The 23,007-nt window shown below is 41.9% G+C and overlaps 2 protein-coding genes across 2 annotated transcripts; both read right to left on the bottom strand.

Moving 5' to 3' along the window:
* Nucleotides 1–817: 817 nt before the first annotated feature.
* On the bottom strand, nucleotides 818–7,737 carry LOC108930634 (C-type mannose receptor 2-like). The gene is made up of 6 exons (XM_018745986.2): nucleotides 7,706–7,737; nucleotides 4,619–4,659; nucleotides 4,056–4,463; nucleotides 2,687–3,043; nucleotides 924–1,277; nucleotides 818–832 (listed from the first exon to the last, which is right to left on the bottom strand). The coding sequence occupies exons 2-5, from the start codon at nucleotides 4,650–4,652 to the stop codon at nucleotides 928–930; spliced, it is 1,149 nt and encodes a 382-aa protein (XP_018601502.2). The 5' UTR covers nucleotides 4,653–4,659; nucleotides 7,706–7,737; the 3' UTR covers nucleotides 818–832; nucleotides 924–927.
* Nucleotides 7,738–10,085: 2,348 nt separating this feature from the next.
* On the bottom strand, nucleotides 10,086–22,284 carry LOC108930638 (C-type mannose receptor 2-like). The gene is made up of 8 exons (XM_029256388.1): nucleotides 22,205–22,284; nucleotides 20,804–20,857; nucleotides 20,167–20,574; nucleotides 17,190–17,546; nucleotides 13,150–13,245; nucleotides 12,163–12,261; nucleotides 10,597–10,946; nucleotides 10,086–10,210 (listed from the first exon to the last, which is right to left on the bottom strand). The coding sequence occupies exons 2-7, from the start codon at nucleotides 20,838–20,840 to the stop codon at nucleotides 10,597–10,599; spliced, it is 1,347 nt and encodes a 448-aa protein (XP_029112221.1). The 5' UTR covers nucleotides 20,841–20,857; nucleotides 22,205–22,284; the 3' UTR covers nucleotides 10,086–10,210.
* Nucleotides 22,285–23,007: the final 723 nt, after the last annotated feature.

The raw sequence follows: 23,007 nt of genomic DNA, 5'->3' as shown, positions 1-23,007 counted from the left end.
GTCGGGAATGATCATCTCCTCTTGGTCTCGAGGTAAAATGGAAGCTTGATTATATTGTACTTACAAAAATATAGAAAATACTAAAATTCTTTCCCCAGGCTTCTCCTACTTAAATTAAAGTAAATAATATCTTTCACTTACAATACATCCGTGAAGCACTGCACTCCTAAAGAAGTGATTTTAGAAGAAACGGACAGTAGACGTAATTTTTAATTTAATTTATTTTAATTTTATGTTTTGGGAAAAAAATTAAAATAAATGAAAAAACACAACAATAAAACAGAAAAAAAATGGTATTTAAACATTTTTGATGCATAAATTGATTCACTCACATTGAAATGTACACATGCATAAACTAGTACTAGCTTTGAGATCACAGAAAAAAGGAGACTGTACAAACAATCATTACAAAATGAGAAGTTAATTGTCTCTTTATTTAAATTTAAATTATATTTAATTTGACATTTTTGACGTATTTCATACACACACACACAGATACAGATTTGGACTAACCTATTGATTTAAGTCAAACTACCAGTACTACTAGCCAAAATATTCTCATTGTCAAACTATTGCTATTGAAAACAGAAACAAACTGACTATAACCTTTTAAATATTTCAAAAACAAAAACTGAAAAAAATAAATTGAAAAAACAATTAACAGATTAACAATTAATGAATTCTCTAATAATTACATAATTAATTATAGGAAAATTAATTTAAAACAATAGCATTGCTTTTCTGCTGAAAAAGAGATTCAGAGTTGATGAAAAGAGAGAAAGAGACTCCATAACTGTCAGGATCTACAGGATGTTGATGTGCTCCTTGTTTCCTGAAGAAGAAACAAAGGAAAAAGCACTGGTGTTTTCTTGTCCATGTGCAGCTCAGACAGACAGTCCTACAGGTCAGTGGATCAGACTCACCTGCCTATTTGGAGCAGATGAAGTTGAGCTTCTGAGTCTCAGGCAGACTGACCCACTGATGTCCTCCTCCAGATTGGACAGCCGCAGTGTTCCCACAGTGTCCAGCTCCACTCCCGTTGCCCGGAACCCAGTTCTGGTAGCAGGCCACGCTTCCGGTGACCCAGAACCAGAGTTTCAATCTGCAGGAGAAGCGCAGACCCAACCACACATGGGAACTGGTGGCACTTCTAACCATCCTCTCCACCCAGTTCTGGATCTCCTCACTGTAGACAGACACCAGGTCCACATTGTTCTCCCTGCAGTAGCTCTGGGCTTCGTTCCAGGTCATGTTCTCTTGTACCAGGATCAGGGGGACTGAAATTGAAATTTTTCATTCAAACTCGCTCTCCTTACTGACAGTGTCTTCTTTTTTGCTAAATATAAATAGAAGGGTATTAAACATGGACAGGATGTCTTTGATGAGAATTTAAAGCGTTTTATTTATTTATTAATTTATTTATTTTAAACTGAAGAAACAAGTATCTTCCATGGTATGGTAAAATTACAACTTCTTCTCACCATCAACCATACACGTTGGCTGAAACCGCTTAACCCGAGAGGGGTCGCGGCGAGCCGGAGCCTAACCCGGCAACGCAGAGTGGAAGGCTGGAGGGGGAAGGGATGCCAGTCCATCGCAAGGAACCCCAAGCACGACTCAAAGCCCAGACCCGCCAGAGAGCAGGACCCACCCAAGCCACCACGCCACCGCACCCCATCAACTCACCATTAACCAATATTTTAAATTTTTTCCCTGACTCTCGCTGCCCTGTATTGTTCCCTCAACTATCTGTGCATGAAAGTCGATAAGTAATACACCTGAAAAAGGAAACACTGAAGGTAGTTCACTTTGACTGTGAAGAGAGCCAACAGTGTAAAAATGCTAAAAAGTAAAAAACTAAATCATACTTCTATTTTCTAAAAATGTTTCACCTGTAACATCTGGTACCATCATGCCCACAATACACCCTAGATGAGAAACCTGGTACCAGCCAGGACAGGGATGTACAAAAGGTACCAAACCACCACCTTCCAGCGAACGCATCTCAACAGAGACAACTGTCCTCTCTGTGCTCACTAGCCATCCGTACCTGTTCTTGCTCCTTGCCCCTCTCCTCCTTACTCGCCTGCCCTGTTCCACGACTCCCACGGTAACGATCCATCCCCTATTGAGAACGTCTCGGGATCCTCGCCCCAACATCGTTCGCCAGTCGAGCCGACCCTTCGCCTGTCCCCGACTACAATACTTGACTCGTCCCTCCTGATTGCAATACAGATCCTGCACTTGGGTCCAACATCCTGCGTGTCGACTCTCAGTCGTAACAGGTTTTAGTTTCCTGTCTCAATAACTGTGTGTACGTCATTCTGACAATACAGCTATTCAAATTTTTTGCTTGTGTGAGAGAGCGCTCTATGAAAAGGAAATGGAATTCAATTGAATTTTCTTCTTTAGCCAAAAAACCTAAATAATTGTGTTGAGCTATTGCTGATTGTACCTTTTGCACAAATACTTCTCAATGCACAATATTTTATTTTGACAAATAGAAAACATTTTTCAGTGCTGCAGATGAAAACATCCTTTTCTGCACCTCTGTTACCCATGTGAGCATCTCTACGTCCAACTGGCCGCAAAAGGTGTAAAGATACAAGCAGAAAATGAAGAAGATCCCGAACAAAACTTAAAATACTGTTTCCAATATTTTTGCTCTGGATCAAATTCAACTCACCATCGTAACACAGGAACGGGTGATTTTCACCACACTGTCGATCATCCCACGTTCCATTGAGTGTCTGTGTGATCGAGGCTACAGTACACTTCTCATTCCCAGTATTATTATTCGGTTTTCCTGGTGCCCAGTAGCGGAATGAGGAGTTTCTCTGGTCTGACCACTGCCAGTAGTCTCTGTACAGACCGATCCACACCCAGGTTCCATTTCTAGTCATGTTGTGTATGAGATCATTCTCAGTCTGGTTCCTCACACTGACCAGGTCTGTATAATTCTCTCTGCAGTATCTCTGTGCCTCCATCCAGGTCCTATTACTTTGATTAATGAAGATGTAGCTCTGGTTGGATTGTTTTCTCTCTGTAAAGATGTAATTGACTCATTAATTTACAGATGATTGATAAGTCAGGGATACAGACACTGCACATGCTCAGAGAAAATTGTACAACAAAACATGTTTCCAGCTCAAGAGGTATCTGTGTTGTTGCTCCATGTGAAAAGCCCTGTGTTTAATTACCTGTGTCGACCTGAACGTCAGTTAATGCCCACTATGTCTCTTTCTCCTCATGTAATGCACAAATTTGTTTTTTTGCTGAGATGTTTGTCGCTTTGGAGAAAAGTGTCTGCTAAATGGATAAAGGTAAATGTAATGTTGTGTTTTTCAGTCATGTTTCCCTAAAATTATTCACCATAATCAGTGTAAATGAACTGTGTACTTGGTTTTTCTCATAATGTTTTATTGTTATATTTTTTATTTTTTTATTGTGTGCCAAACAAATGGGCTCCTTCATTTCAGTGCACAGTGAAACATTTTAAAGATTATAATATATGTTAAGAAAATTTTATGAAAAGAATAACTGAGTGACCGTGAAAGAGCAGTAATAAAATTGGAGCATAAATTTTGCTGCACAAATGCTTGAATCAAAGCACGCTGTATTATTTATAGCAGATGAGGTTTATATTAATCTACAAAAGTATATATTAATGTACAAACATGGCGAGTTCTACCATCTGTGACACTGAAAAGCAGTGTTACAGTGTTACATTCTGAGATGTTCATTTTCTCCTCATTTCTACTTCTTTCCAGAATCAAAATACAACCGTAATTCCAAAAACAGTTGGGACATTATTAAAATGCTAATAAAAGAAAAAGGAGTGCTTTGTAAAAGTAAATTTACAAATAATTCATTTTTGTTTTTATTACCACTTTCTATACTATTCCAGCTTTTTTGGAATATGGGTTGTAATTTCATTTCCAAACATTTTTCACAGACCCAGATTACAGAATAAACTCTTTTTTCTTTCATATCTTGCTGTTACTGATGCTCCAAAATGTTAACTTGTTTTACATGATAAATATCCCAGTACTCACCATCATAACAAACAAAGAATCCTGTGGGAGATTTAGAGTCACAGCCAATATCATTCCATTTCCCGTTGTCTCTCATCCCCACACAGTTGTCATTCCCATCCACAGTGTGAGGTGCTCCTACGCTGGTGTCCCAGTTCCAAAACCCAGTCTGTCCATCACTGTAGGGACGTCTCTCTTCCAGGGACCACTGCCACTTCCATGAGTTTCCCTTTTCCAGTCCTATCCAGGCTGGTCCAGTATAACCAGTGAGGTTTACCCTGTTAATCACTCTGTTCATTTCCTCTGGGTTGTCAATGGTAACCAGGTCAGTGTAGTTCTCTCTGCAGTAACTCTGTGCTTCAGTCCAGCTCTTATTCATGTTCACAAAATAAATCTCAGAACAGAGGTTTGTATGAAGTGTGGAGAACCCTGTGACACACGGCAACACAACACAATACACATGAAGAATCCAGACACCAATATAGTCCCCAAAGATAAATATCAAATTCATCAGAGTTTCTTTGGGAACACTGAGTGTTATATAAGGTATATTTTTTTGAGAATCATACAGAACAATGACTGACCTGAGATCAGCAGGAGAGCCACACTCCACTCCATGACTGGTCTAAAATGACACAAATACGTGCAGAAAAAGTTATGGCGGTAAAGGATCTTGCTTCATGCACATGTATATACATAGATACTTAGCTTTTACTCTTTCTGATACAGAATGAACCAATAATTACAAAATTCATAACAAACACGGTTGAAGGTGTGTGAAGGTTCCAGATGGTGATGATGAAAGACCATGAAACACCAAGCAGTCCCCAGGTGAAATCACTGCTGATGTGTCCAGATGCAGTGAAACATGTAGAACATGTAAAAGGGAAGTTTTGCGGTCAAAGAGGTTAGCGGTCTCAGTAATTATCTGTCTCGAATGTACCCAGATCTGAATTCCTGCTCCTACTGTTGGACCCTTGAGATGGTTATTACCCTGAATGAATTACAGTTACCTAGCTGTTTAAATGTGTACAGAGCACAGGTAAGAGTTGCTCTGCACAAACTAAAGGAGCAAGGTACCATCTTTGTCCCAGAAGTTTCGCACAGACACACACACACATTTTCGGAACCGCTTGCCCCATACGGGGTCACGGAGCCCACCCGGCAACACAGGGCGTAAGGCCAGAGGAGGAGGGGACACACCCAGGACAGGATGCCAGTTCATCGCAAGGCACCCCAAACAGGACTCGAACCCCAGACCCACTAGAGAGCAGGACCTGGACCACCTGCTGCGCCACCACACCACCATGCTGCCAGCCCCGAAGTTTCATTTTATTCAAAAAAGAAAAAGGAAAAAAAAAAAGTGAAGCTTTAAAAAAACTTAGAACTCACTTTATGGCCAGTAAGTAAAACACAGAGGATTTTGTTTTGGTTTGGTGCCGAACATTTAAAAAAAGAAAAAAAAAAAAGAAAAAATTTGGGACAATTACAATAAGCAAGACAATAAAAAAAAAAACAAAACAATGGCAGTGTTCACATCTCTGGAATTTGTAGACAGAGGGAGAAAATATATGGGCTTATAAAAATATGTAGTATAGATTAGTTAACAGACGCAGTGTAGAATAAACAGAGGGTTAACCTGACCAGTAGTGGTTGAGGTTGGGGGGGAGGAGGTGCACCTCAGTGAGTTTACTTTGAAGGTGGCTTCAGGAGGTGGGGTGTGGTGACACAGTGGTGTGAGGGGTTGGACTGGATCCTGCTGTCCGGTGGGTCTGGGGTTCAAGTCCTGCTTGGGGTGCCTTGTGACAGACTGGCATCCTGTCCTGGGTGTGTCCCCTCTCCATCCAGCCCTATGCCCAATGTTGGTGGGTTAGGCTCTGGCTTCCTGTGACCCTATATAGGACGTGTGTGTGTGTGTCGACGGACAAAACAGACAGCTTTTGTTAGCCTTACATTATATGCTGACAGGACCCCTACGAGAATTTATTGCAACAATTATCATACAAGTCTGTTTTTTAAAGTTTTTTTATTTCTAAATTTCTCATAATTGTGCTTTGATTTCGTGTTATTATGCTTGTATTGGGCATTAAGGAACTTGTGTGTAATTTGTGTGGTGAAAAGGTGTGACGGTGCCACAGGTGAGCACCGATGCTGCCACCCCCACGTCATGGGCTTGACAAGGCACACCTGGTGCTTGACAGGGAGGGAGGCTTAAAAGGCAGAGGCTGCACAAAGACAAATGCTGAACCTTGTTTGCCAACTGCTTGCTCACTAAGCCTAAGCCTAAGCCTAAGCCTAAGCCTAAGCCTAAGCCTAAGCCTAAGCCTAAGCCTAAGCCCCGTGTCCCTTCTCCTCCCTAAAGCCAGATCTGCCTTCTTGTGTTTTTGACCACCTGCCTGTTTCATCGACCACGTTTCTGGATTATCCTTGTGTACGACGCTTGCCGATCGAAGACCTGCGCCTGTCCCTGACCACGCTTCCTGTTTCTCCTTGCAATAAGTGTCTGTTCGCTCTGCAATTGAGTCCAACACATCCTTCGGGAACGAAACATGTCAAATGCAATGGTCTGGTTTTTTAATTACTTTTCTTTATTTACACCCTGGGGGGGGGGGTGCAGTGGCGCAGTGGGTTGGACCACAGTCCTGCTCTCCGGTGGGTCTGGGGTTCAAGTCCCGCTTGGGGTGCCTTGTGACGGACTGGTGTCCCGTCCTGGGTGTGTCCCCTCCCCCTCCAGCCTTACGCCCTGTGTTGCCGGGTAGGCTCCGGTTCCCCGTGACCCCGTATGGGACAAGCGGTTCTGAAAGTGTGTGTGTGTGTGTGTGTGTGTGTGTGTGTGTGTGTGTGTGTGTGTATTTACACCCTGTCATATATCACTGTGCAAGAAGAACATATAAATATTCTATACAAATAAAGTGAATTAAATGAAAGATGTACTCCAATGTCCAGGTGCGTTGATGAGTCACACCAGCTAACTGTCCACAGTCTCCAAAATGGGACAAAGACAGTTTGCTGCTTCAGTCTTGTCCAAAAATTCTTATTATACATCAGATGTGGACAGAAGAGCTAGATGAGATGGTAAAATACACGATGTATAACCTGCAGGGACCAGTTCAAGGTTCCCCTCTTTCCAGTAACTCACAGCGGTGTACTTACGCTGAATTACTGCAGTAAAAATAGACTACTGAGGACATGCATTGAAAACGTATGAATACTCAGAACTTGTTTCCATGACAGTATTTATGTAACATGAATATCATCAGTCACTTTTACATTTACGTTTACATTTATTTATTTAGCAGACGCTTTTATCCAAAGCAACTTCCAATGAACTCTCTGTAGTGTTACCAGCCCGCACACCTTATTCACCAAGGTGACTTACACTGCTAGATACACTACTTACACAGCCAAAAGTTCACCAACATGTTCCTAAAACAAAGAGTTGAGCACAAACTAAACCATCTCACTTTCTTTATAGTTAAAATGTCCAAAAGAACAACAGAGACAGAAAAGTGTTGTGCAAACTGAGGAGGCAAAAATTGACATATTGAATATTTAATTTCATGAAAGGTAAACACTAACTCCGTTGTATAACAAATAATTCACATTTCATCATTCCATCAAAATCTTTAAAAATAAAGGAAAAACCAAATGAATGTAAAAATTTTACTTACTGTGTTTTTTTACCACGAGGTTTTCTGTCTGTATTCACTTGTGTGTGTGAGCCTTTTTAAGGAAGTAAAATACCTAAATAACAAAGGCTTGTATTTGCATATGAGCATCACTGTTGTACATATGCAAAATATCCAGGAAATATAAAATGTATTGTTTAGCGGTGGGGGGGGGTGCGGTGGCGCAGTGGCGCAGTGGGTTGGACCGGGTCCAGCTCTCTGGGTGGGTCTGGGGTTCGAGTCCTGCTTGAGATGCCTCGCGACGGACTGGCGTCCCGTCCTGGGTGTGTCCCCTTCCCCCTCCGGCCTTACGCCCTGTGTTACCGGGTGGGTTCCGTGACCCCGTAAGGGACAAGCAGTTCTGAAAATGTGTGTGTGTGTGTGTGTGTGTGTGTGTGTGTGTGTGTGTGTGTGTTTAGAGGTGCGACTTTAATAAGGGTTCATCTGCATCAGGCTCCACACACACTGGAGGTAATCATGGACATGATTCTAGATACAGGGCAGTAGATTTTACAAGCAAAACGAGTTTTGTTTTAAACCAAGAGAAACCTTTCAGGTGAACCAGGAACAAAACAAAACCAGGTTCCCCAAGCAGTCTCCTCTCCCAAAGTCCTCAGGTCAGTTGCTTTTCTCATCTTTGTCTTTGGCCTTTCAGCTGCAGATGGCCCTTATTATTCACCTGGAGCATTTACATTTATTTATTTATTTGTCAGACACTTTTTTCCCCAGCAACTTCCAATGAACTCTATGTATATCAGCCCACACACCTTATTCAGTGTGGTGACTTACACTGCTAGATACACTACTTACACTGGATCACTCATCCCTACATCGGTGGAACACACACTCTCAGTGTCACTTACACACTATGGGGGAACCTCAACTGCACATCTTTGGACTGCAGGATGAAACCCACACAGACATAGGGAGAACATACAAACACCACTAAGGCTTAAGGGGAATCAAACCCATGTCCTCTCACACCACCAAGGCACTGTCAGACATTTGAGAATAAGTATCTTGCTCAAGGGTGGTATTGAACCTGTGACCTTTGGGTTTAAAGGATAAGCACTCACCACTACTCTACCAGCTGTGGCTGGGAGTTGTTCAGACAGCAAATCTTGCTTTTGTCTGCAGGTCGTTGGTGTCAGTTTATCTTCTCTACAGATGAATGAATGCCTGCCGTGAGTTTACTGCAGTGTTTCCAGCACTATAAGCCCCTGGGATAAATGTGTCAGATAAATACTAGCTTATAACTGCTGTAATTTGCTTTGGAAAAAACACTGACTAAATGAAAAAAGTAGAAGTGACCAAACAATTTCTGAAGACAAGGTAGACTTTTTAAAGGATGCCCATCAGAACAGGGGCCCCAAGTGCAGTACTGGTGACCTTCTCAGCCTCTTCTTCCTCCTGGTCACCCTTGAGAAGTCCAGTTCCACCGAAAACACCCTGGAAGTGTCATACGAGCGGGACCCACTGACACCAACCATTACCGAGAAGTCCGTGAGCTCAGCCCTTGCTACCGCTCTCATCTGTCTCCTAGCAACTGTCAACGGTGGTGCTGTCCCCAAGCCGTCCTCCGACTCTGCATTAGCCGACAGCGTAAGGCAACTTTTGTTTGGAGTAGCTGAAGAAGAGGTGTTGTCCTCCTCTGCATCAGCAGTGCAGTTCTATTCTCTTCTAGTTCTATAATTTATACTTCTCTAAGTGGTTATTTAATGTGTGCTGGAAGGAAAAAAAAACTTAAATGGACTTTTGAGAAAAGGCGTCGGATTCCTGGATTTCAGAGATTACTGTAAACCTTTATGAGATACATTGCTTACTTTCTACAGTTATTGCTGTACACACTGCAAACACTGAAAGGTGACTGAATTATACTGACATTAAATCAGTGACACAATATAGAATGTAATGCAATTTTATTCAGAACCAAATTTCATCAAATTTTTAGACTACACACAGACATTTGCTACAGCTGCTTGTCCCGAGACACGCCCAAGACAGGATGCCGGTCCGTCACAAGGCACCCCAAGCAGGACTCAAACCCCAGACCCACCAGAGAGTAGGACCCGGCCAAGCCAGCCGCACCACCGCACACCCCCACCCATGATGCAGTATTGAAAAATATTATATTTTTTGCACAATGTTATACTATTAACACCTTTTCCAGGGTGATGTAAATGACTGAATTTGCTTGAATACAATACAGTACAGGAGTACTTTTGAAAACACAGCTAAACAATTGCATGATTACACATTTACACATACACAAAATAAAAAAAAAAAATCATAAAAAAATTAGAGAAAACCAACTGGCAAAAAAAACGAACGTAACGTATTATGAAAATGAACGAAACGATGACAGTGAGATAGAAGAATTAGGCAAAGGTCACTGAGTGACGCTACAGAGTAGAGGATGAACGGCCCACAGCTGTGGCTCCTCAAGCGGGTCCTGAATGGCAGGAGGCTGTGAGTAGAGCAGATGTTGAAAGGAAGTTCACTGCACATCTGGAATGACAAAACACAGTCTACAGTGATTCAGATGCTCAACCGAAGTTTTGCAGCAGATGATCGAGAGACACAAGAGTCTGGATGTCACGGGGGGTGGAGCTACACATGGACCGCTTGCTGAGAACCTTAACCAGGCTCTGGTTTCCTATATGTTTCTCACGTGTAGAAAACATGGATTTTTCTCCAACTACTACTCTTGTATCAGGAGAGATGTGAACACAACTACTTTTGGAACAGAGAATAATTGAAGAACAGGAATTCCTTTTGCACAACTGATTCAGAGATGAATGGAAAAGAGGAAAAAAACCGCATCGGTTCACCTTGACATGTAAAAACAAAATTATTACAGGTGCTGAGAAGAATTCCTGGCATAAGTCACCTACCTATTTCGAGCAGATGAAGTTGAGCTCTTTAGTCTCAGGCAGACTGACCCACTGATGTCCTCCTCCAGATTGGACAGCCCCAGTGTTCCCACAGTGTGCAGCTCCACTCCCGTTGCCCGGAACCCAGTTCTGGTAGCAGGCCATGCTTCCGGTGACCCAGAACCAGAGTTTCAACCTGCAGGAGAAGCGCAAACCCAACCATACATGGTCACTGGTGGCATTTTTAGCCTTGTTCTCCACCCAGTGCTGGATCTCCTTATTCTGAACCAAGACCAGGTCCACATAATTCTTCCTGCAGTAGTTCAGGGCTTCATTCCAGGTCTTATTCTCCTGGACCAGAATGAGGGGATCTGGAGGGGAAAACAGAGTGTTGTAACATTCAGTGTAAGAAGGAAAGCATTGAAATGTTCTGAAGTGGATGCCTTACAATATCCTGAGACCATGGAAGCTTGTTTGTGTTCAACACAATGATTTATTTCCAGAGACGACTTTAGAACAGCACTTTCTCAATTGTTGTTTGAAATCCTGACAAAATTCATCACCATCATGTCCTTCCAGAAAATAAGAAAGAAGGACAGCAAAAGCTAACTGTAACTTTGACAAAGCTCATTTTAAAAGAAAGTGCGATATCGTTTGTGCTCTTGCTAATTATTGATTATTCACCTCTTATGGTTTTGAACGCAGGAATGATCAGACTGTTTGTATAAAGTGTGTCAGCGTTTCTAAATCGTAGACATTTTTCACGCTTATCCTCAATCACAGGGTACTCAATTCACAATCCAGCAGTTCAGTAGCTGCTTCATGTGTGGCTGTCAGTTTCGATCCTTTCCAGATTGTCTTTGTATGACCACCTGTACTGAGCAACATAGTTATTATCATATCAAAATGGGGGAATTTAGAGTAACTGTGGTTCATGTGAATACACTTACTTTCCTTCATATAATAAATTATTTTTACTATTGTGTGATCAAACATCATCATGATGTATTGAATATATTCATATCTCAACCTGAAATATTATTTTTCTAAGTAACTCTTTGGGTACCATTTAATTTATTTCATTAATTGAAATATAATGATCTGAAAATGAAATAATAAAAAACATTAATCCACTCATTGCCACCTAATGCCTTGTCAGTATCTAGACCAGCTGTGTTGTTCATTTTATGTCTTTCCCCGAAATACTGCTTGCAGGAACTTCACAATGTCACATCCAGAGGTCACACAGACAAAGACGTGTATTTACTGTAATGTCCCTATAGGACTCAGGGGTGTGAGACTCACATAAAGAGTCACAATATCAGTGTACAGTAGAAATTCGAAGCTACAGTACAGCAGTGAGAGGATAAACAGAGCAAAGTGCAACACAGAGCACTTTGAACAAGGTGGAACAGGACAAGTCCATCAGAACATGGCTTAAACAAGGTTGAGACACAGGAGGACTTGGACAGGGAGGGGGACAGCAGTCAAGCAGAGACAGGATGGAAACACACTGTGAGAAGAACTTTGGAACAAGAAAAAAGCACTAAACAGGCTGTCAAGAAAATCTGCAGGTTTGTTGTTTGCCTTTTATTCCTTCTTCTCCAGTTGAATCACTGGGAACAGCTGTGCTGTATTCTGCCAGCTGATCTGGACCCAGAGCTCCGGTGGTTCCGTTCATCACTCCTCCTCGCACACATGACAAAGAAAATACAGTTAGCGTGATAGTGAATACAATAAAACAACAGACACAGCACTGTCTGAGTAGATGAGAGACCCAAGGAAGTCCAGTGTTCATCACTAACATCATTGAAGACACCTGGAAAGGGCCCACAAATTTATTGTGCTTCAAGTGCATGGGGGACATAATTCCTAAGTACACCTTAAATATTGATGAGTGTCACTCAAAGTTTCTAAATTTTTAATTTAGCCGGAGAATTATTATTCAAAGATTTAAATAATAATAACGGAAAGCATGAAACACTAAGTTAACATCACCATGTGCACATCTTCTCTTTCTCCTTCTCTACTACTTCTCTAATTGCATTGCAAAACTCTAGCGCCAACTAGCGGTGCGCCAATGCAAAACACCACAATCTATCTATCTATCTATCTATCTATCTATCTATCATGAAAGGATGAATGATTCAATGATATGAGTTGGGAATCACTTTTCTCACATCTGCCCAATGAACACATGTAATGTTGTGACCGGATAAGACAGTGACAGTAACACAGATGCTGTTTAATGTAACGAGGGGTTGTGATCTCAACAGCAGAGTGACAGTGAAGTGCACCATGTGACTTATGAAATGAAGTGTGAATGTGACAGAATAAACATGAAACAAAGGGATGTAGTGAGTGTTTATCAACAAGTTCCCCCAGTGACACAGAAGGACGAGAGCAGGACTTGGACAAAGCGATGTGACAACATCAGGACTGAAGCTCAGGATGAGGAAGAGAACTCGGATGATGGGAGCAGACAAGACAGGAGATCAGGATGAAAGAAACACAACCAGTATGGAAACCTGGAAAACAGATGAGAGACCCAAGGAAGTCCGGTCCCTTTTATACCTTCTTCTTCTCCAGTTGAATCACTGGGAACAGTTGTGCTGGATTCTGCCAGCTGATCTGGACCCGGAGCTCCGATGGTTCCGTTCATCACTCCTCCTGGCACACATAACAAAGAAAAAACAGTCAGCATGATAGCAAACATAATAAAACAGGAGACACACCACTGGCTGAGTAGATGAGAGACCCAAGGAAGCTCAGTGTTCATCACTAACATCATGTAATGCTGTTATCGAAAGATGGTGTTGTCTGACTGTGCGATGAAACCTACAAGAACATGCAAATTCACAAAGACTGAGCCATATTTGCATCCACATCCAACCCTGGAGTTGAGGATTGGTGAAGAAGCCATGTTAAAAATGTGAAATTCTGAGGCTTCTGCAGTTAAATCTGGTGAGAATACATTCAATCAGCTCTACTGGAACCTTTAGCTCATGATTTCGAATGCAATTTTTGAAAGTAAAAACTCACTTGTGGAAGAGTTCATTCCGTCAGTTGTGACTCCATCTGCAAGAAAACAAACTGGTGTTGCATTTTGGAAGCAAAATTTCTCACACATAGCTCATTTTACTTACTCACTGCTACTTTGAATTGTCATGTATCTGAGAAATATTGATAATCTCTCTCGTTATTGCAGCGGAATATCGGTCTGGAGCCAATGCCGGAAACATGAGGTTCTAGGCTAGGGAGTGGTCCAAACCATCAGAGGGTCACCACACACACTCATACTAGTGACAATTTAAAATCAGCAATTCAATCGAAAGATGGTGTTGTCTGACTGTGCGATGAAACCTACAAGAACATGCAAATTCACAAAGACTGAGCCATATTTGCATCCACATCCAACCCTGGAGTTGAGGATTGGTGAAGAAGCCATGTTAAAAATGTGAAATTCTGGGGCTTCTGCAGTTAAATCTGGTGAGAATAAATTTGATCAGCTCTACTGGAACCTTTTGCTCATGATTTTGAATGCAATTTTTGAAAGTAAAAACTCACTTGCGGAAGAGCTCATTCCATCAGTTGTGACTCCATCTGCAAGAAAACAAACTGGTGTTGCATTTTGGAAGCAATATTTCTCACACATAGCTCATTTTACTTACTCACTGCTACTTTGAATTGTCATGTTACTGAGAAATATTGATAATCTCTCACATTAATGCAGCGGCATATCGGTCTGGAGCCAATGTCAGAAACATGAGGTTCTAGGCTACGGAAGTGCTCCAATCCATCAGAGGGTAGCCACGCACACTCATACTAGGGACAATTTAAAATAAACAATTCAACTGAACGATGGTGTTGGACTGTGAGATGAAACCTACAAGAACATGCAACTTCACGAAGAATGAGCCATATTTGGATCCACATCCAACCCTAGAGTTGAGCATCCGTGCAAAACAAGAAACTGGTGGTTGTTAGAAGCAGTATTTGTAATACATAACTCATTTTATTTACTTACTTTCACTTTGATTTAGTCTTTTGCTTCTCGTGAATGATTAGAATGGCTAGGTTTTGATTAGTTCACCTTGGTTTTGATGAACTTTTCTACGGTGTTTCAGTATGTCTGTTTTCTCTGATGGTCGATAATTGCCTTTCTTTTATTAAAACAATAAATATACTTCTTTTTGTTGCACACAACTTGCACTCCTGTTTGTTGATATGAAATAACCTGGTTCAAACTTTGTTACACACAACAACCGGAGACAGCCTTGGGCTCGTAACAGATTAAATGCTTGAAAGAATGGTTCAAAAAGACAAAAAGGGCCCAGAAATTGAGCCAGAAAATGAGTGTATTAAACGCATCCAGGCAGAATTCCTACATACACCTTGTAAATATCGATGACTGTTTTTAATTTTACTTTAACATTTTGGAAATATGTGTCACGCCCTCGGTAACGAGCAACACCTGCGGCTGACCAGGGTCCGGGCACATAAGGACAGCCCGGAGCGCAGCAAGATGCGGAACCTCGGTCAGCCTTTCTCTTTGCTCCCCTTGCACATCGGATTGTTCGCTTGCCGTTTCCCTGTTCCTCTCCCTGTCCCTGATTCTGCTCACTCTCTTCATCTCCCTCAACCCATTAGCTGATCTTCGACTCACGGTTTTCGGATTCTCCTCGTAACGACATCTACTCCTCGGTGACCCTTGCTAGTTTCCTGACCACGACTCTTGGATCATCCTCTCATCCTGTGCGCCTCTGCGCTGCACTTGGTCTGATGACTCACTTCCCAGAGGGAGGCATGACACTATGTAATAACTTTCTGAATGATACTCACGTGTGGATGAGTTAATTTCTTTTTCCGGATCCACTGAGGTAGGAATTACCTGAGTAGTAAATTTTTCTGGAAAAGAAGCATGTACTTTTAGCCATTTTTTTCCCCATATATTCACTTATCACTTCTATATTCTTTATTTATTCTCTTCACTTATCTGAAGAGTGAGACTCACCACTGGTTGAGTTGTTTTCTTCAGAATGATCAAAACTGTGTATTCTGAACATATCAGCTTTAAAAAATTTTTAATTTCAGCAACATTCACTTTTTCTCACATCTGCCTAATGAACACATGTAATGTGACTGGAGGAGACAATGACAGTAACACAGATGCTGTTTAATGTAACGAGGGGTCGTGATCTCAACAGCAGAGTGACAGTGAAGTGCACCATGTGACTTATGAAACGAAGTGTGAATGTGACAGAATAAACATGAAACAAAGGGATGTAGTGAGTGTTTATCAACAAGTTCCCCCAGTGACACAGAGGGACGAGAGCAGGACTTGGACAAAGCGGTGTGACAACATCAGGACTGAAGCTCAGGATGAGGAAGAGAACTCGGATGACGAGAGCAGACAAGACAGAAGTTCAGGACGAGAGAAACACAACAAGTATGGAAACTTGGAAAATAGATGAGAGACCAAAGGAAGCTCAGTGTTCATCACTAACATCATGTAATGCTGATCAAGGATCCACAACCACTCCAGCCTTCTGCTTGACTTTAATACCTTATTCTGCGATTGGAACCTGTGTGTGGATTGTTACTACAGCTAATCGTCATGACAACACTATTATGTTTATTTTCACTGTTTTATTGTCATATATACCCTCAGTGCACCTAGGAATAACAATATTTACTTCCATAGCAGATAAATGGGTTCTTTTCATTACATTGTTGATCATCCCATCGCCCCCTATCTGTCGCTGTCATCCAGGCCACAGCACATTTGGTTGCATTGCCATTGTCCGGTTTCCCTAATTTCCATTACTGTTGGTTTCAATAATGTAGAGTTCAGGGGTGGAGCACCTCCATGTTCTTTAGGGTAATGACTCAATTTCTTGTCTATAATTAGGATTTTAGGATCTGAAAATGTCCTAAATTAACATTTGACAGAATGCAGAGAGACAGAATCCTAAAATGAATGCTTAAAAATAGCAATGGATTCCTGTTTTGGTGCTTTTTTCTCAAATAAAAAAATAAACTCTAGAGTGTTAAAGAACTAACTAACTAATTAAAGGACTCAAATGGAAAGTTACAGAGTACTGGTAAATGTTACTGTTCTGAGATTGTATCCTTAGAAACAATATTTTGGTTAATACTTATCCTGGTGTGTGATCAAAAAGTGTGAAATTCATATTTATTACAAGTGGTCCTTCATAAGAAAGTCAGGTCATAATCACTATAAATAAAAAAGGACAATAAAGTAGGATAGTGGATTGATTGTCCTTCGGTTCTGAGTGACTGTATAAACCAAACAAATCTTATATGCCATGGACATTTTTGTGGTTGATCACTTTTAAATTACATGATTACAAGTTAAGGGGGTGCGGTGGTGCAGTGGGTTGGACCGGGTCCTGCTCTCTAGTGGGTCTGGGGTTTGAGTCCTGCTTGGGGTTCCTTGTGATGGACTGGTGTCCTGTCCTGGGTGTGCCCCCTCCAGCCTTATGCCCTGAGTTGCCAGATTAGGCTCTGGTTCCCTGTGACCCCATATGGGACAAGTGATTCAGAAAATGTGTGTGTGTGTGATTACAAGTTGTGAATCTGACTCAACTCACCATCGTAACACAGGAACGGGTGATTTTCACCACACTGTCGATCATCCCACGTTCCATTGAGTATCTGTGTGATCGAGGCTACAGTACAGTTCTCATTCCCATCATAACTATCAGGTTTTCCTGGTGCCCAGTAGCGGAATGAGGAGTTTCTCTGGTCTGACCACTGCCAGTGGTCTCTGTACAGACCGATCCACACCGCGGTTCCACTTGTAAACATGTTGTGTATGAGATCATTCTCAGTCTGGTTCCTCACACTGACCAGGTCTGTATAATTCTCTCTGCAGTATCTCTGCGCCTCCGTCCAGTTCGTATTATTTTGATTAATGAAGACGTAGCTCTGGTTGGTTTGTTTTCTCCCTGTAAAGATGTAATTGACTCATTAATTTACTGATGATTGATAAGTCAGGGATACAGACACTGCACATGCTCAGAGAAAATTGTAGAACAAAACATGTTTCCAGCTCAAGAGGTATCTGTGTTGTTGTTCCATGTGAAAAGCCCTGTGTTTAATTACCTGTGTCGACCTGAACGTCAGTTAATGCCCACTATGTCTCTTTCTCCTCATGTAATGCACAAATTTGTTTTTTTGCTGAGATGTTTGTCGCTTTGGAGAAAAGTGTCTGCTAAGTGGATAAAGGTAAATGTAATGTTGTGTTTTTCAGTCATGTTTCCCTAAAATTACTCACCATAATCAGTGTAAATGAACTGTGTACTTGGTTTTACCTTCACTACTATGTTTGTGTCACTGCAGCTACCTGCTCTCCCTCTCATGAAGACTAATGGCATCAGAATTAATTGTCTTCTGTTTCCAGGAAATGTGCAGTATATTTATTTTTTATGTATGAGATAAAATGTGCACAGCAGCAAAACAGGTAGTGCTGCCACCTCACAGTACTTTGGCTGAGTCTGCATGGAGTTTATGTTTTCTCCCTGTGTTTGTGTGAGTTTCCTCTGAGTGCTCTGGTTTCCACCCACAGTCCAAAGCCTTTGAGGGGAACTGCTGACTCTGAGTTACCTGTAATGTGTGTGTGTGTGTGTGTGATAACACTGTGATACATCGGCTTCAAGTTCCAAGTTCAAGTTGTTCAAGTTAGGTAAAAAAACATAAAAATTATTGATCCTGTAGTCATTCAAGATAAAGACTTTTCTCAAAGGTCCTGCAGTAGGAACAGGGAGTGAAACCCAGAACCTCTGTACTGAAAACCAAGAGCTATAACCACTACACTACCTGCTGGCCCTGAGTTACCAATGTTTTTATTAATAAAATCAGCTCAATTCTTAGGGACGGTGGGTGACGCAGCAGGCTTGACCAGGTCCTCCACTGCAGGGGGTTTGGGGTTCAAACCCTGCTTGGGGTGCTTTGTGATGGACAGGCGTTCCATCCTGGGTGTGTCCCCTCCTGCTCCAGCTTTACGCCCTGTGTTGCTGGGTTAGGCTCCTTTTGTCTCAACCCTAATTGGACAAGCGGTTTCGGTCAATGCGTATCAGTTATTAATGTAACATTTTATCACAGGTGTTTGCAGTGTCACTGAAGGGGGGGGAGCAGGTTCTACACTGTAAACAGCAGCACGGCAGCGCAGCAGGTGACATGTAGCGCTGCCACATCCCAGCGCCTGGGTGGTGCGAAACAATGTGGATTTGAGCCGCGCTCAAACTGTGTGGAGTTTGCATGTTCTCCCCATGTCTGTGTGGAGGTTCTCCAGGTGCTCCAGTTTCCTTCAAACACATACAGTCCAGCTGGATTCGTCATGAATAGGTGAGTTTGTGCGTGTGTTTGTGTTTGTGTGTGAGTGGATGTCCTGTGATGGACAGGCGTTCCGTCCAAGGTGTGTCCCCCCCATCCTTGGACCCTTCCTTCTGCAATAGGCTCTGAATCACCATGACTCTGCTACCAAGTGTCAATTGATGTTGGAAATAGGGATGATTTATTTAAAGAGTTGTGCACAACTGTGAGGAACTGTCAGACGTGAAAAAGTGGTACTTAGAGATGCTCCACTTCAAATAATAATAATAATAATAATCACAGGTAGAGGTCTTTTTTTTTTAAAGCTTTTCAGAACATATCACTGTTTCCTACTTTTATTTTTCAGTTCGGACAGGTTGACTTCACAAAATTCCGCCTGAAACTCGTGAAACATGGCTGCATGTCTCCTGTCATAATGTTGTTTTTTCTTATTTTATTCCCCAGCAGAGAGAGTGGACAGTTCCGGTTCCCCGAGACCCCGTCTGGAACAAGCGGTTCAGGAAATGTGTGTGTGTGTGTGTGTGTGTGTGTGTGTGTGTGTGTGTGTGTGTGTTGTGTGTGTGTGTGTGTGTGTGTGTGTGTGTGTGTGTGTGTGTTGTGTTCTACCATCTGTGACACTGTATTCTACTGAAAAGCAATGTTACATTCAGAGACGTTCATGTTTTCCTCATTTCTGCTTCTTTCCAGGTAGAAAATTCAACCGTAATTCCAAAAAAGTTGGGACACTATTAAAATGCTAATAAAACAGAAAGGAGTGATTTGTAAATGTCACTTTGTCTTGTATGAAAAACACTATAAAAACAGGGTATTTCATGTTTTACCAAATAACTGCATTGTTTCTAGGGGGGCGCGGTGGCGCAGTGGGTTGGCCCGGGGGCCTTGCGATGGACTGGCGTCCCGTCCTGGGTGTGTCCCCTCCCCCTCCGGCCTTACGCCCTGTGTTACTGGGTTGGCTCCGGTTCCCCGTGACCCCGTATGGGACGAGCGGTTCTGAAAATGTGTGTGTGGATTGTTTCTGGAAGATAAAATTAGTTTTACAAATCATTCCTTTTTGTTTTTATTACCATTTTCCATACTATTCCAGCTGTTTTTGGAATTTGGGTTGTAATTCAGTTTCTGAACATTTTTCACAGACCAGCATTACGGAATAAATTTTATTATCTTTCAAATCTCGCTGTTACTGATGCTCCAAAATGTTGACTTGTTTTTCATAATAAATATCCCAGTACTCACCATCATAACAAACAAAGAATAGTGTGGGAGTTTTAGAGGCACAGGGAATATCATTCCATTTCCCAGTGTCTCTCATCCCCACACAGTTGGTATTCCCATCCGCAGTGTGAGGTGCTCCTACGCTGCTGTCCCAGTTTGAGAACCCAGTCTGTCCATCACTGTAGAGACGTCTCTCTTCCAGGGACCACTGCCAGTTCCACGAGTTTCCCTTCTCCAGTCCTATCCAGGCTGGTCCAGTATAACCAGTGAGGTTTACACTGTTAATCACTCTGTTCATTTCCTCTGGGTTGTCAATGGTAACCAGGTCAGTGTACTTCTCTCTGCAGTAACTCTGTGCTTCCGTCCAGTTCTTACTCATGTTCACAAAGTGATATTGTTGAGGGAAACATGAGGACAGTGTACAGAGTCCTGTATTGTACAGACACATGTTGATTAGTTAATGTAATATTCAGATCGCAATAATCGATATGGATTTAAACCACACACACTGACACACACATACTTTCCACACTCAGACACATGTTTGTTTTACTCTCATTATGAGGATTTCACACAACAATTTGAGCACCTTGATGGACCTGGGAGACACCGCAGTTCGGTACATTTATACCGTAGTACAAACAGTGGAGACACTGACCTGAGACCAGCAGGAGGAGAAACACTCGACACTCCATACCTGTGTTCTGTCAGCCTGCAGGGAACACACACAATTTAGACTTATGGGTTTTGTGGCAATGATACTGTCTGGTGCACATAGACACATGTATGCACTTACACTGACTTGTCATCAAGACCATTGAATAATACTACTACTACTACTACTACTACTACTACTACTACTACTACTAATAATAATAATAATAATAATAATAATAATAATAATAATAATAATATTTTGGCAATAATGGGAATGCGGTGGTGTAGTGGGTTGGACTGGGTCTTGTTCTCCGGTGGGTCTAGGGTTTGAGTCCCGCTTGAAGTGCCTTGCAACGGACTGGCGTCCCGTCCTGGGTGTGTCCCATCCTGGGTGTGTCCCCTACCCCCCCAGCCCTCTGCTGTGTGCTGCCGGGTTAAGCTCCAGCTCCCCTGTGACCCCCGTTTGGGACAAGCAGTTCAGACAGTGTGTGTGTGTGTGTGTGATTCAGGCAATAGCACCTGTGTTCTGTCAGCCTGCAGGGAACACACACAATTTAGACTTATGGGTTTTGTGGCAATGATACTGTCCGGTGCACATGAGACACATGTATGCAGTTACACTGAGTTGTCATCAAGACCATTGAATAATAATAATAATAATAATAATAATAATAATAATAATAATAATAATAATAATAATATTTAGGCAATAATGGGAGTGTGGTGGTGCAGTGGGTTGGACTGGGTCTTGTTCTCCCGTGGGTCTAGGGTTTGAGTCCCGCTTGAAGTGCCTTGCAACGGACTGGCGTCCCGTCCTGGGTGTGTCCCCTACCCATCCAGCCCTCCGCTGTGTGCTGCCGGGTTAAGCTCCAGCTCCCCTGTGACCCCCGTGTGGGACAAGCAGTTGAGACAGTGTGTGTGTGTGTGTGTGTGTGTGTGATTCAGGCAATAGCACTGACTTCTCATCAGCACCATTTCTTTCTAATGGTTTAATCAGTTGCTTTGAGCCCCATCAGTTCTTTCTTTTTTAAGTTCTGTTTTTCTTTTTATTTATTAAAGTTCCACATTTCCTTCTCACAAAAAACCTCAGTTCCATGCATGAATGAAGCAAATGCTTTTGTTGAATACAACTGTAAACTGATTAATTGTATTTGTTCAGAAGTTCAAATGTTTTTTTTTGTAGTTGTTAATTTTGTTCTAATTATTTATTCAGTAGTTATTTACACTGTATTTAACTTTTTATTTTTTATTACACTCTCATTTTTCAAAATTTATCGAAGTTGTATCATGTTAAATTGTTCCTTCACTGAAAATATAACTTCACCCACTGGAGAACATTGGTTTTTTATGTATTTATTACATATTAAAAGTTAGTAAAGTATAGGACTTAAACAAGCCTTACCTGTGAAGAGTGATTTTTTCCAGATGAATCAGGTAAATGTCCTTTCTCTTCACACTTTTTCTTCTCCTACTTCTTCTCTACACTCTCTTATGGATATTATGAGCTTTGAATTCTCTGTTCTGTTTCTTTGCTCTTTATTCACATCACTATCTGTATTTTAATCATATATGCAAACTATTGTTTTCACTAACACCAGAGAAACACAATGGACAACATTATTTCTGTTTTTTGAAGGCTGAGGACATTCATTTGTTTATGACACATTGGGAGAGTAAAGTTCCTGGTTGAAAGGATTTGCGGGAATATTTTTTGCTGTTGACAGAATTTACATTAATAATTTCTCAGTTTTTATTCTTTCTCCATCATCGACAATCTGGTAATGAGGAGCCAGCGATACTATATTCCACAGCTGTCCCACAATTCCAGTGTAACAGGAAAATAATTCTGAATCATTTAGCATTTTAAGGAAAAAAATATTTTGGTCTATCATTCCTAAATCAAAATTATACTTCGTTCTAAATTTAATCACTGTAACCCTGGCAAGGACAAGCGGTCACTGCTGATTACACTGATCACCTTTAAGCAGAATTACATTTATATCTATTCATATAAGAGATGAGAGGGTGTGGTGGCACAGTGGTGCAGTGGGTTTGGTTGGTGCCTGCTCTCCGGTGGGTCTGCGGTTGAAGTCCCGCTTGGGGTCCCTCACGACAGACCGGCGTCCCATGCCGGGTGTGTCTCCTCCCCCTCCAGCCTCATGCCCTGTGTTGCCAGGTTAGGCTCCGGTTCGCCGTGACCCTGCT

Source organism: Scleropages formosus, chromosome 11 (genome assembly GCF_900964775.1).
Source record: "Scleropages formosus chromosome 11, fSclFor1.1, whole genome shotgun sequence".
In the NCBI taxonomy this organism is placed as follows: Eukaryota; Metazoa; Chordata; class Actinopteri; order Osteoglossiformes; family Osteoglossidae; genus Scleropages; species Scleropages formosus.
The sequence above is the reverse complement of the archived record's forward strand: the minus strand, read 5'-3'. Positions and strand labels throughout refer to the sequence as shown.

What these genes read in the sequence shown, in the direction of transcription:
- LOC108930638 (XM_029256388.1), bottom strand. Translation starts at nt 20,840, where the DNA reads ATGGAGTGTCGAGTGTTTCTCCTCCTGCTGGTCTCAG. An exon ending in TCTCCTCCTGCTGGTCTCAG is followed by an intron (nt 20,575 to 20,803) that starts GTCAGTGTCTCC and finishes TGTACAATACAG; the next exon opens with GACTCTGTACACTGTCCTCA. An exon ending in TTCAACTGGAGAAGAAGAAG is followed by an intron (nt 12,262 to 13,149) that starts GTATAAAAGGGA and finishes GTGTGCGAGGAG; the next exon opens with GAGTGATGAACGGAACCACC.
- LOC108930634 (XM_018745986.2), bottom strand. Translation starts at nt 4,652, where the DNA reads ATGGAGTGGAGTGTGGCTCTCCTGCTGATCTCAG. An exon ending in GGCTCTCCTGCTGATCTCAG is followed by an intron (nt 4,464 to 4,618) that starts GTCAGTCATTGT and finishes CGTGTGTCACAG; the next exon opens with GGTTCTCCACACTTCATACA. An exon ending in CCCGTTCCTGTGTTACGATG is followed by an intron (nt 1,278 to 2,686) that starts GTGAGTTGAATT and finishes TTTCAATTTCAG; the next exon opens with TCCCCCTGATCCTGGTACAA.